The sequence below is a fragment of the Pomacea canaliculata genome, linkage group LG2, assembly GCF_003073045.1.
Source record: "Pomacea canaliculata isolate SZHN2017 linkage group LG2, ASM307304v1, whole genome shotgun sequence".
In the NCBI taxonomy this organism is placed as follows: Eukaryota; Metazoa; Mollusca; class Gastropoda; order Architaenioglossa; family Ampullariidae; genus Pomacea; species Pomacea canaliculata.
This window is the reverse complement of record NC_037591.1, coordinates 12,003,635-12,015,822: the sequence shown is the minus strand read 5'-3', so window position 1 is coordinate 12,015,822 and position 12,188 is coordinate 12,003,635. Positions and strand designations below refer to the sequence as shown.

At 39.8% G+C, this 12,188-nt stretch overlaps 1 protein-coding gene across 1 annotated transcript; it reads left to right on the top strand.

Moving 5' to 3' along the window:
* Positions 1–32: 32 nt before the first annotated feature.
* Positions 33–11,811, top strand: LOC112557878 (fibrillin-1-like). Its single transcript, XM_025227974.1, has 17 exons — positions 33–143; positions 1,024–1,221; positions 1,900–2,151; positions 3,160–3,364; positions 3,957–5,038; positions 5,309–5,443; positions 5,627–5,749; positions 6,018–6,146; positions 6,478–6,600; positions 7,157–7,213; positions 7,568–7,681; positions 8,583–8,711; positions 9,353–9,484; positions 10,065–10,187; positions 10,299–10,562; positions 11,386–11,517; positions 11,680–11,811. Exons 2-17 carry the CDS (start codon positions 1,077–1,079, stop codon positions 11,718–11,720), a joined length of 3,186 nt encoding a protein of 1,061 aa, XP_025083759.1. The 5' UTR covers positions 33–143; positions 1,024–1,076; the 3' UTR covers positions 11,721–11,811.
* Positions 11,812–12,188: the final 377 nt, after the last annotated feature.

The window sequence follows — 12,188 nt, the reverse complement described above, 5'->3', positions numbered from 1 at the left end:
TTCCCCCTCAGCCTTAATCATCTACGCCAACGGCACGGATCAAAGTCGGAGTTTCCGAGATCGAGTGAACTTCACTTTGCAGACAACAGCTTTTTCTCTGAGGAGGGACAACAACAGCCTGGGAGTGTTATTCGGAGCCTCAGGTATGTTACATAGTCGGTCCTGTACATATCAATACATATGTACACCTGTGTTACTCTTCTTTTCGTCTGCATGACCGGATCTTCAGATTGCAATCTTTATTGCTCTCGTAGACGTCAGCATGTCATGTGACCCATTACGAAACTCGGTGTAAGATATTCGTTAGAGGTGGTCGACGCAAAGACCGGACAAAACAGTGGCTAACATTTAAACAATGGACCATGCAAGACTTGCTTACCGCCGATAACCACGGGACTGAGGAGATTTGTCAACCGCTGCGTCTATTCGTTTCCATTTACGACTGGAACTGGTGAACAATAGAACCTCTCAGCTGGTATTATATGGACCAAGGATCGTATCAATGAATGAATGACATCCAAGGGGAAGCTTGTTGGTCCAGCACCTCGATCCAACACCTCAAAGCCAGCCGTCGGTGCGTCCAGCTAAAACAGCGTTCGGACTTTGCCTTCCGCACCTACTTAAACCTTGTACCCATACGTAATTGTTGTCTTACAAAGCCAGACGTCAGCGGTCGTGGTGCAGATTATCTTCATGTATCTACTCCTACTTTTTAATCTCTATGGCAATTTGAAAGTTTTAACCTACTCAAAGAATGACAAGATCAAAACATCGAAAGAAGATCTTTTACACAAAAACATGATTAAGTAAAACAGCATGTTTGCAATTTTTATTTCGATAGCTTGAACTATAATATCAGGAAACATTTTTACTTTTAATTAGCGGACTGCCAAAGAATTTTCAGTTTTGTTCCAACAAAAAATTTCTCAGAAAAAAATATAGAGATGAAAGGAAACCATTATTTTCCATTTTTCTTCAACGGTATCGCTATTTGTAATGTTCATCACTGTCATGAATGCGCAGGTATTGGAATTACCATAGTCCCCGGTATTAAGGCGCTGGACATCTCCGTGGACATGCCTGTGATATTCCGAAGCCAGACTACAGGTCTGATGGGGAATTTTAACGGTAATCAGTCAGATGACTTCATCCTGCCGAATGGAACCGTGCTGCCAAGCAACATGACTGATCGTCAGAAGTTTGAGGACTTTGGCTCTCACTGTAAGCTGCTTCTCCCTTGCTCTCTCTCTCTCTCTCTCTCACCCCCACCCATACATATATATATCGCATATATACTAGAAGGCAAGCGCACACGTCCATTTACATACACGACTTCGCAAACATCTGCTGCTGAAAAATTCATGATATTTAAAGTCTTTTGTCTTTTAGTTTATTTGAAAACTTTAAGAAAATCAAATTTGCCTTCCTATTGACTACAAGAACCCAGTTTCCGTATTTTTCTGTACCCAAATACCTTTTAAGTTTTGCGTCTGCTTCATGGAGACTAAATCACTTGTAGGCAATTGAATGGTTTAACTCCTTTTCATTGGGTTTTAAGTTTTAAGAATATCACCCCATCGTTCAAGTAAATAACCACGTATCTTGGATATTATCTCAAAACCCTTAATAAAGGTTTCTTCTTGTGCTCATTGCCTTTTTCTCTTTTCTTTCTCTTTTCCTATCTTTTCTGCTTTTTCATCCCTTCTTCATTCATTGATTAATTTATTCCTCCTTATTTCTATGCTGTCTTGACTGTAATTTTAGACCTTTTCATGACTGCGAAAAGTGTCATAATTCACACAAATTATGTCAAATGCTTTGGTAGAACCATTGAGAGGAAAAAACAAGAAATAATAGACAACGCACATAGTATATAGAAAACTGTGCCTTTGTGTGCAGGGGCCATTTCCTCTAATGAATCTCTATTTCGCTATGAGAATCGCCTCGGTCCTGCCAACTACAGCCACCCCGACTTCAAGCCAATCTTTTTAGACGAGTTTTCACAGGAAGAAAGGGATAATGCGTCTACCGTGTGTGGTGGAAACGACACACTGGCCTGTATCTACGACTATCTTGTGACTGGAAACAAGGAGGTGGCCGAGGCCACCAAACAATTCCAAGAAACAGCTTCTGATGTCAACCTGGCAAACAGTAAGTGTGCCACGATCGTCCAGGATAAATAGTTGAACAAATGTCCACACAGTTGAGCAGAGGTGTTAGGGACTTTCAAGACAGAACATTAGGTGTGGACTTGTTTGTCAAAATTAGCTGTTTTTTCAGTGGTTATGTACAGGGACTACCTTAATTGAATATAAGTAATAAGTAGCACTCATTAAATGCAGTAAACTGCGTAGATCCATCCTGTCAGACATCAACAAAAGTCGCAGCAAAAACACAAAGTGTGCAACGTTTTTGCTCGCTACCCATATTACCATTGGAGAGTGATGTCCCTTCCCCTGACTAGAGGGGATCATCTCTCCGTCGCTTTTTGTCTTTTCTTTCCTGTTAATGTGAGTTTAAGAGTTTTGTACAATATTGATCTGTGCATCTATAACGCAATTTCACATATTCCTGGATTTATTTTTTCGCCTGTGCCACTTTTCTTCTTTTCTACACCATTTTATTTTGACTGCCACGTCAGCGCCATCTTGCCATAACTTACATTGTAGTTCTGTGCATCAGCAGTGGCAACTTCAGGCTGATTCCTTTTCTACAATTGATCCAGAAAGTCTGATAGGGCTACCATTGTGCATCTCTCTGAAACTAGTTTGTGACCTTTAATGTGATGCTCTAACAAGAGTTGTCATTATGGAACATTATTTCTGTCTGCAAAAGTTAAACCTTTCCACCAAAGATTGACAGTTAAGCTTCCAAATAAGCCATCGTATTAACTCTCAACTACTTTTTGAAGGAAAGCTTTATTTACTTATCGAAGATTTCATGGAATGGCAAGGATACAGACCGCATATGTACTGATGGCGTTATTTCACATGAGTGGCCACGCTACGTGGACACGCAATAATCTTATTGTTTTTTATATCAACATTCATTATTAATATGTATGTGAGTTTTTCTTTCTTTTATTTATTATTTTTTGTAAATCACTTTGAGCCTGCCTTTGATGGTGGTGTAAAGTGATATATGAATTTTTTTTCACAGGAAACACGGTACCTCAACTAAATGCTACTACCAGCGTTAATGCGACAGGAAACATCACAATTCAGATTCATCTTTTAGGAGAAGATCAAGACAACGACGAAATAACGTATTACACTTCGGCAACCATATCTGGCAGCGTCCTTCTTGACAACAAAACGGGTCTGGTAGAATACACACCAAACATACATGATCCGGCATATCTCAGGTACGCACTTTCTATTTTGAAGTTTCTTTTTTAATAATTATAATAATTATATCATATAGTTTATGATTCTATTTCTTTTTTTTCTCTCAATCACTTCATTTCTGTTTTCGTTATTCCTACATTCCTAATCTTATTTTTCATTCTTTCTTTCTCCCTATTTCTTTTCTTTCTCCATTTTCTTTCTTTCTCTTTAGATAAATTTATCCATTATTATTCTATTAGTTTGCGCTTCAGGGTTTTATCTGTTTTATGGTATTGCGTTATCTTCTGTTTTTCCATGAGATTCAACATTTATCAGGGAAAGGAAACAAGTCCCAACTTACTAGAAATCATATAAATTAGAAATGTATAAGATTTTATACATGCATGAATGTATACGGCAAAAGTAATCTAACCTTTTCGCTTTAGATATGCAAGATTAGTTTCAGCAGGCCTTCTTTAAGCGATATTACCCAGAATTCATTGTAGACCTTCATAAAGCTTGCTTTTTGTCCACAAAGAGTATACATTCCTTTTTGCGATGAAAAGGCTAATAAAAGACGACTACTAAAATGACTTTTGAAGACATAAGATGTGCATTAATTTGTTTCAGTTTTTATGTAGTGGACAGTAAGAACGCTGCGTCATCTGCATTGGTGGTCCAGGTAGCAATCTGTAGCGGGTGTTCTGATAACGGTGTCTGTGACTACAACAATCTGCGGAACACCAGTACCCAGGCTTTCCAGGTCGCCAGTTGTGTGTGTGACGTGGCCTGGACTGGTGAGGAGTGTGATCAAGACCGTGATGCTTGTCTTGAGAATCCCTGTGTTTTCGGACAGAACTGCACGGATCTCCCTCCTCAGGAGCAAGGTAATTCCTCGATAGGCTACAACTGCAGCAGCTGTCCTACTGGTTATGAGGCGAACACTACAACTAATAAATGTCAAGATATTAACGAATGTGACGACAGCACAATGTGTGATCATATCTGTAGCAATACAGAAGGTAGCTTCTTATGCTCCTGTAACCACGGGTATCGCCTTGGTGTTGATGGGACATCTTGCCTCGACATCAACGAATGCGCAGAAAAATCAGATGGGTGCGTGCAAATCTGCGCCAACTACCCCGGAGGTTTCAACTGCAGCTGTCATTTAGGCTACATTTATCAGGAGATGAACAAAACTTGTGTTCAAGATAGTCAGACAGCAATGAACTGTTCTAATTTTAACTGTACCCAAGAATGCCGAATGGCGAACGGAACTCCAGAATGTTTTTGCTTACAAGGCTACACTCTCTCAGACGATAACAAAACCTGTAGTGACGTTGATGAGTGTAAGCAGGATATCTGCAGTCAAGGATGCAATAATACTGTGGGGAGTTTCACCTGCACGTGTTATGTTGGCTACCAGCTGGACTCGGACAAAACCACCTGCAATGAGTGTCCTGACATGTACTATGGACAGAATTGCAACCAGGTGTGCAACTGTAACGGCCGAAACACGGGATGTGACAAGGTGAGAGGTTGTATCTGCGGCAGTGGGTGGACGGGGTCCTTCTGCGAGCGGGACATAGACGAGTGTCAGACAACACCAAACATTTGCGGCAATGTCAGAGAAGTCTGCGTCAACACCAATGGCTCTTATAGGTGTGACTGCCAATCCGGCTACACCAGAGGACCAACACAGTCTTGTATAGGTATATTAATAAACCTATTCTTATTGACTCTGTTTCCATATTGCCTTCAGTTCTAGGATAACTAGCACTACTTCACTACTCATTTTCTGCATTTCAACTGTCTTAAATAAGCCATGTAAAGAAACTTTTTCTTCCCAAATCTCTGATTTGACGTAAAGTCAGCTCGGGTAACTATTTTTTATTTGCTGCTAAAATTAATCTGTTCCTCCATTTCCCAATTTACTTCAGTAACTGCAAAGTCCGTTTGATCGTGTTGTCTGCTTATTTCAGACATTAACGAGTGTGACCCAGTGATAGGACTCAACAATTGTACATCCCTAGAAGATTGTGTCAACACGGATGGATCTTACTACTGTACTTGTAAATCTGGATACCAAAAACCCAATGGAAACTCAAACTGCACAGGTAGGGAGTCTGCCCTGTTTACTTTTATTAAATAAGTGTTCTTCTAGCCTACTGATGCAACCTATGGAACATGTACTACAAAATAGTTAGCATTGTAAGCTGCTGACTTGTAATAATCGACAGCCGTACATAAAACTTTATTTTACTGATTTCGGCAATGTTGAGACTTTCTGATTTGTTCAGATATCGACGAATGTGGAAGCTCGGACATGTGTGAACAGATTTGTGTGAACACAGACGGTTCCTACAACTGTGAATGTAACTATGGCTACAGACTCGATGTTGATCGTTACAACTGTTTGAAAGGTCAGAGTTCTTTACTCATGTTCCTAACGATTATTGCTTAGTTCTAGGAAAGTGATTAACAAATGTAAGACTCGCGCCTGTAATTTGTGAAATCGAGAATTTTTCGTGCCGTAAGCAGTATCCAGTGTAGGAGCGAGAAAGTGTGCTACTGGACCCTGTAATTGTTTATGAGATCCCAAAGTGAAGCAAGCAATTTCCGATATACACCTTGTTTTAGCTGATGTCACACCTAGTTTTATCGTCTATAAAAAGACTATTTTGGTTTCAGTGGCAGACCCATGCAAGGACGAGGAAGGTCTTACCTGTGATCAAGGCTGTACACTCCTTGAAACCAACAAGGCCATCTGCTTTTGTCTGAGTGGTTACCGACTTGGACCTGATTCTCAATCGTGTGTCGGTATGTAATCTTTAAAACGTCCTATCCAGTAAATGTTTACGTGATGAACGTGTTTTATGTTTTTTCTGTACAAACAGTCTTTGTGTTGGTTTTTCGTAATTGAGAAGCATTAACAAATGCTGATAGTTCGAGAAAATAAACATACAATCACTAGGTAATACATTCTAGACAGTGTCCAACTAATATTCATAATCGAGGAAAATTTCTTATTTTCGCCAGACCTCTACAGATGTCCTATTAGTAAAATGAATGGTTGGCGGGTGTTCAGAAGAGATGTCAAAGGAAATGCTTAAAAAGTTTCTGAATTTATGTTTTAATCTACTTATAATAGACATCGACGAATGTGCAACCATCAATGGTGGCTGTTCCCACGCGTGTAGAAACACCCCGGGTAGTTTCCAGTGCTCGTGTCCTGTTGGCTTCCGCATGGACAACGATCGGAAAACATGTCTCGGTAAGAAGTTGCCATCTGTAGTCTTCGTAGTCATGGTTAGTCATCAATTATGTTCCTGTTATTATTGGTAGTTTTGTTAACCAGCAGTTTTTTCCATGTTAACGTGCGTTTGTAGTCACACCAGTATGCAGTTATTTGTGTTGGTATGAACTGTGTTCGTGATGACAGCGTTTGTAGTCTGGTTAACTATCAATCATTTTTCATCGGAACACTTATTGACTCTCTCATTTTCAGTTTCTCAGGAGATACATTCTATGGAAAGTGAATCTGTTTAAAAAGGTGTTTATGTGTATACATGTAGTAGACCTAGTAGAGGCATCAGAATAAATAAGTTGTTTTTTTTCGGGTCCTTGCATGTGGTACCGGAACATACGCGAGAACTGTGCCAACAACTGCGCCTGCGGTCTTGGCGCCGACAGTTGTGACGGCGTCAGCGGCTGTGTCTGCAATTACGGGTGGATAGGAAGCAGGTGTGACCAGGACGTCGACGAGTGCCAGACTCTCTCAGTCGTGCAGGAATGTCAGAACAAGAACGCCAAATGCATAAATTTCCCAGGCAACTACTCGTCGACTGTGAGACTGGCTATCAACAGAATCCCAGCGATCTGTGCAGGTGAGATAATTTTTCAAAAAAACCATCTTTAAAGTCAGACGGCGTTAGAAACAATAAATGCTATAAACTTTCTATTCGTAGACCTAGTTTTCTGTGAAGATGAATAACTTCACACCTGATTAAGCACTCGATAGATTTACATGTTATTACCCCAAAAGGACTATTTGCGGAAGCTGCTAGCAGTTAGACACACCAACATCCCCAAGACAACAATAAAAGAAATTATTGATAAAGTCAGATGGGCTGAAAGATTACATATCAGCACAGAATAATCGAGTCGATATATGATTCAGCGCAAAAATATTGCTGGCGTTGACTAGATTCTTGTGACAGCTTCGGATTTGTGTGTTTCAGATACAGACGAGTGCCTGGACTTTCCCTGCAGTCAAACCTGTGAAAACTTTCCTGGAGGCTATCGATGTCTGTGTAATCGAGGCTTCACTCTTGATAACGAAGGAAATTGCAAGGGTACGTAGGTTGACAATTTCTCAGTCTGTGAAGGTCTGGTCTCGAAAATAATGCTGATTCTTTATGAAGACTTTTGAAACATCACGTACGAAAAGGAATATTGCAGACATGTTGTCACTGCGACTGTAATTAGTTCACTGTACTAGTGTGTGTCACAGTTGTACGTACCTTGTATGTGATTATTAATTGTAGACTCACCAAATTACGATTGTACGTCAGTGCCGTAGGAAGTGCAGCTGTCTAGAAATCTGTGTATACAGCTATGTGAGCTGACATAGCTCTGATATGAGCAATGACGGTCTGACAGGCCAGAGTAACTAACGTAAGTCACTAGCTCATACCTCCGAGAGGTATTCTGCTTTACCTTCTGCCTAAAGTTGTTTCAATGCGCTGGACCTCCGACTGTTGAAAGGAGACCGGCTTTACCCGATTAACCACACTTTGAGAATGTGTGTACGCTGTCTCCTGGTATCCCAACATTACATTTTGTTAGCTGCTCTTTTATAGCGTTGTCTTTACATCAAGTTTACACTCTCCTTGCTAAACAACATTCAACGTGCGTGATTGTCCAAATGTATTATCCAAATGATGATGTAGCTGATACTAGCAGACGATACTCATCTCTCCAGCAGACGAAACCTTTCTCACAATAGACGACACTTAAGTCTCTTACGCAATATACGCGTGACGTAACCGAATCAAACAACGTCATTTAAGTCTTGCGTCACAGACCCCACGCTTATCTGAAGGTCAGTCTGTGCTGAAGCTCCCTCCCGTCAACGCCCTTGAACCAGAAATAATTATTTGTTTTGTTGTTGTTGTTGTTGTTGTTGTTGTTGTTGTTGTTTTGCATTCAGTACAAATCTTCGAAGATCGTTCGGAGCTTTTTCGGTTGTTGCAGATGAGGATGAATGCGCTTTGCCTACTACAAACAGATGTCAACAGCAATGTATCAACACAATAGGAAGCTACTTCTGCCATTGTAACCAGTCAGGATATGAGCTAGACAATGATGGCTTCAGCTGTACAGGTAATACGCACTCATTTTAAAATGAATAGTGGCTATAATTTCTTTCTCTACAAGTGTGTAATAGTGTATAAATGTGTCTATATTCAATGTGCAATAGCTTTTTCATAAATTTAATTGCCTTTTCTTTAAATGGGCAATGTATCAATGTATATAACTAACAGTTTTTTGAAAAAAATTTCAGCTGCAAAGGAGAATTATTAAAATAAATTTAGTACCTATACTCAGCAGTGTTTGGAAAAATAAGCGTGAAAGGACAAGTAGGGTGCACTTTTTTTTAATGCTTGGGTAAAGCTCGGTGCAAGGTGCTATTACCCTGAATCTGCACAAATACTTCTGTTCTCAAAATAAACATTTACAGACATCACCATGCATAGCCAGAGGCCAACACATAATTACCTCAAGATTTGGATCTCTTTCTCTTCATGGGGATGTTTGTATCTTCAGAACGAAATGTTATTAACTCTTTTTTGGAAATCTGAAAATCTGAAAATCGTATTTTGCACTGAGGTTTACACAATCAGAAGAAATGTTTACTCCGAAAGTCTCTTAAAAATCTGCTTCAAAAAAGGTGACAATGGAAGATAAACCACGTTTTTTCAATAACGGTTTGTGTAATGAGCAGCGTTGATATTTTTCCACAGCACGAGTCAAGTGTGGCAACAACACTTGTCCCAGCCTCAATGGTGGCTGCAGCGTCGTCAACGGAACTGATACTTGCTTCTGTAACAGTGGCTACTACTATAATCAGACAATCAACAATTGCACTCAGCAAGGTGATAATTTACATTATATGCAGGTCTGGAGTTTTTATTATTATTAAAATGAACTGATGTGCTTTAGTTTCAATGTAACGACAAAACAGAAAGATGCGTGAAGATGGCAACAAATTTTATTATTTAAAGCAATTAATGCCTTCGCAACCACTGTGAATAACGTAGAGCCTTCCTTTGTACAGTTAAAAATATTCAAAAAAAAAAACAATAATCGCATTCAGTGATTTACTGACATTTTGGGTAATTTTTTTAAACATTTGAATGATTTACACATTTTACTTTGAGTATTGTTATTTCATTACTTATTTTACTTATTATTATTATTATTATTATTATTACTTTTTATTAGTAATTTGTTACTTATTTTATTATTGTATTCTTTTATAACTTTACTCTTTGCTACTTTCTTAAAAAAGCAGCTATACCCGGCTTTTTTTAAACAAGTCATTTATTACTGCAGTCCTGCTTGTCCACGCGTACAGTGTAGTAAACTGTTTTCGATGGAAGCATCTATTTGTATAAACCAGTAAACAATAACTACAAGAGGAAGTAAAGCTTTCTTGAATTTTCTTTTTGGCAGTATTGAATTGGTGTCAGCTTGCGGATTGTCAGTACAACTGCTCAGAGATTCAGGAACTTCCCCGATTTCAGTGTCAATGTCCAGACGGCTACCTGCTTAACGACGACAAGAAAACCTGCAGAAGTAAGCATTAATTCATTGTCATGAGTTAATTATTAACGAAAGGTCAACGTTTCTTCGTTTTTGCTCCCATTTTTCCACGTTTTTATCACGGTTTTTTTTAACTCTGCACAGTGTGTGCGGCGGGAAATTACGGGCAAAACTGTTCATCTAATTGCACTTGCGACGCTCAGAACACTGTCAACTGCAGCAACGTTGACGGCACGTGCACATGCAAAACCGGGTGGAATGGAACGAACTGTGATATAGACATCGACGAGTGTGCACAAAGTCTTCCTACTTCTTGTGTCGCCAACTCCACCTGCTCTAACACCAACGGCAGCTACCTGTGTGTCTGCAACACTGGCTATCAAAAACTTACGGATGGAAACTGCACAGGTAATCAATACAAGTAAAGCTAAGCACTGAAATTTCATAAAATATCCATTGTCTAAAGATCGATTTGTAACGTACGCTTTGCAGACGACATAAACCTGTTGGCAGGTACCAAATAAGAACTAAGATCTTACCAGCAGACTCACAAAGTTTGAACGCATGGAATAGAGACCAGCATTGACAGCTATGATCGTTGGCGACGGCAAAGCAAAAATATATATGTAAGGGTTCCGGCTCGAAGAGGTAAGCACCTCGTTACGGAGATGAGAATTCAGGCATTCGAGAGCAAGTGCCTGAGGAGGGTGCTCCGGGTCTATTACAAAGAGCAGCAAAACAACGACTTCGTATGAAGCACTGTTCCACACTCGTAGGAAACCAGGAGCCTCTACTTGAAAGTGTCAAATGACATAAGCTGCTCTAGTTTGGCCATGTGACCCGGCACGACACTTTGTCAAAGACTGTCCTTCAAGGAACCTTGTTCTGTGTAATGTGCAATAAATAAAACTGTTTTCTAAATAGATTCAACGTCTACTACGTTTACTACTAGAAAAGTTCCGCTGATCCTTGGTCTCTAACACCGAAATGTTATAGTTACTACCTTTACCTTTTTCATGTTTAAAGCTTTTAAAACATTGTTTTTCATAATCCAATTCTTTGCCCTCGTCAACCATTTGGGTTCTTTCTTCCTGTTGATCAGAGTGTACAGGCAACAGTACGTGACAACTGTGGCAGTCCATGTGGATGCATGTCACCAACACTTTGTCATGTCACCACGTCACTGGTAACTGCACCTGCAAACAAGATGGAAGGATCAACCTGTGATAAAACATAAACGAGTGTTCACTACAGATAAATAACAACTGCACTGGACAGCATGAAAACTGCACCAACACAGATGGCAGTTATTACTGCGTGTGCAACGATGGCTATCAGTACAATACGTCCATGGTTTGTGAGGGCTACGTCAGGCTTTCTCTCTTCATTCCTATTTTTATCTCTCTCTTTCTTTCGCGTGTATCTATTGCTCTCATATATGTATATAAGCGCTTAAGACAAGTAAAAAACATAACCAAATAATTGTGTTTCGCTTAGTTTCTGTCCTTGACGTTTCATTCGACAGAGTGCACTGGAAATACATACGGGTACCAACTGCAAAGATGACTGCCTATGCAACGTTACTAACACTAAGGACTTCATCATGTTACTGCCTATGCACCTGTAAACAAGGATGGAAGGACTCACCTGTGATAATGACATAGACGAGTGTTCACTACAGACAACCAACAACTGCACTGACAGCATGAAATGCACCAACACAGATGGCAGTATTACTGCGTGTGCAACGATGGCTATCAGTACAATACCTCCATGGTTTGTGAAGGTACGTTAGGCTTTTGTCTCTTTTTTTATTTCTTTTATTCTCTTTCTTTCTCTTTCATTTACTCTCTCTCTCTCTCTCTCTCTCTCTCTCTCTCTTTCTCTCACGAGCGAGCACTTGGTAACTACAGTTAAAAACCAAACGAATAACGGCTGTCAGAAGATGTCTTAACAGCTGCAGAGGTTAGCTTCATATACGATGTCGTGTCTTAATGTAGTTATGCGTGTATGTGTATATTGATTTGGTAAATA

Excerpts from the sequence above, each read along its gene's own strand:
- LOC112557878 (XM_025227974.1), top strand. The coding sequence starts at position 1,077 with ATGCCTGTGATATTCCGAAGCCAGACTACAGGTCTGATGGGGAATTTT. Across the intron at positions 6,601-7,156 it reads CGATCGGAAAACATGTCTCG|GCAACTACTCGTCGACTGTG; the intron begins GTAAGAAGTTGC and ends TAAATTTCCCAG. Across the intron at positions 7,682-8,582 it reads TAACGAAGGAAATTGCAAGG|ATGAGGATGAATGCGCTTTG; the intron begins GTACGTAGGTTG and ends CGGTTGTTGCAG.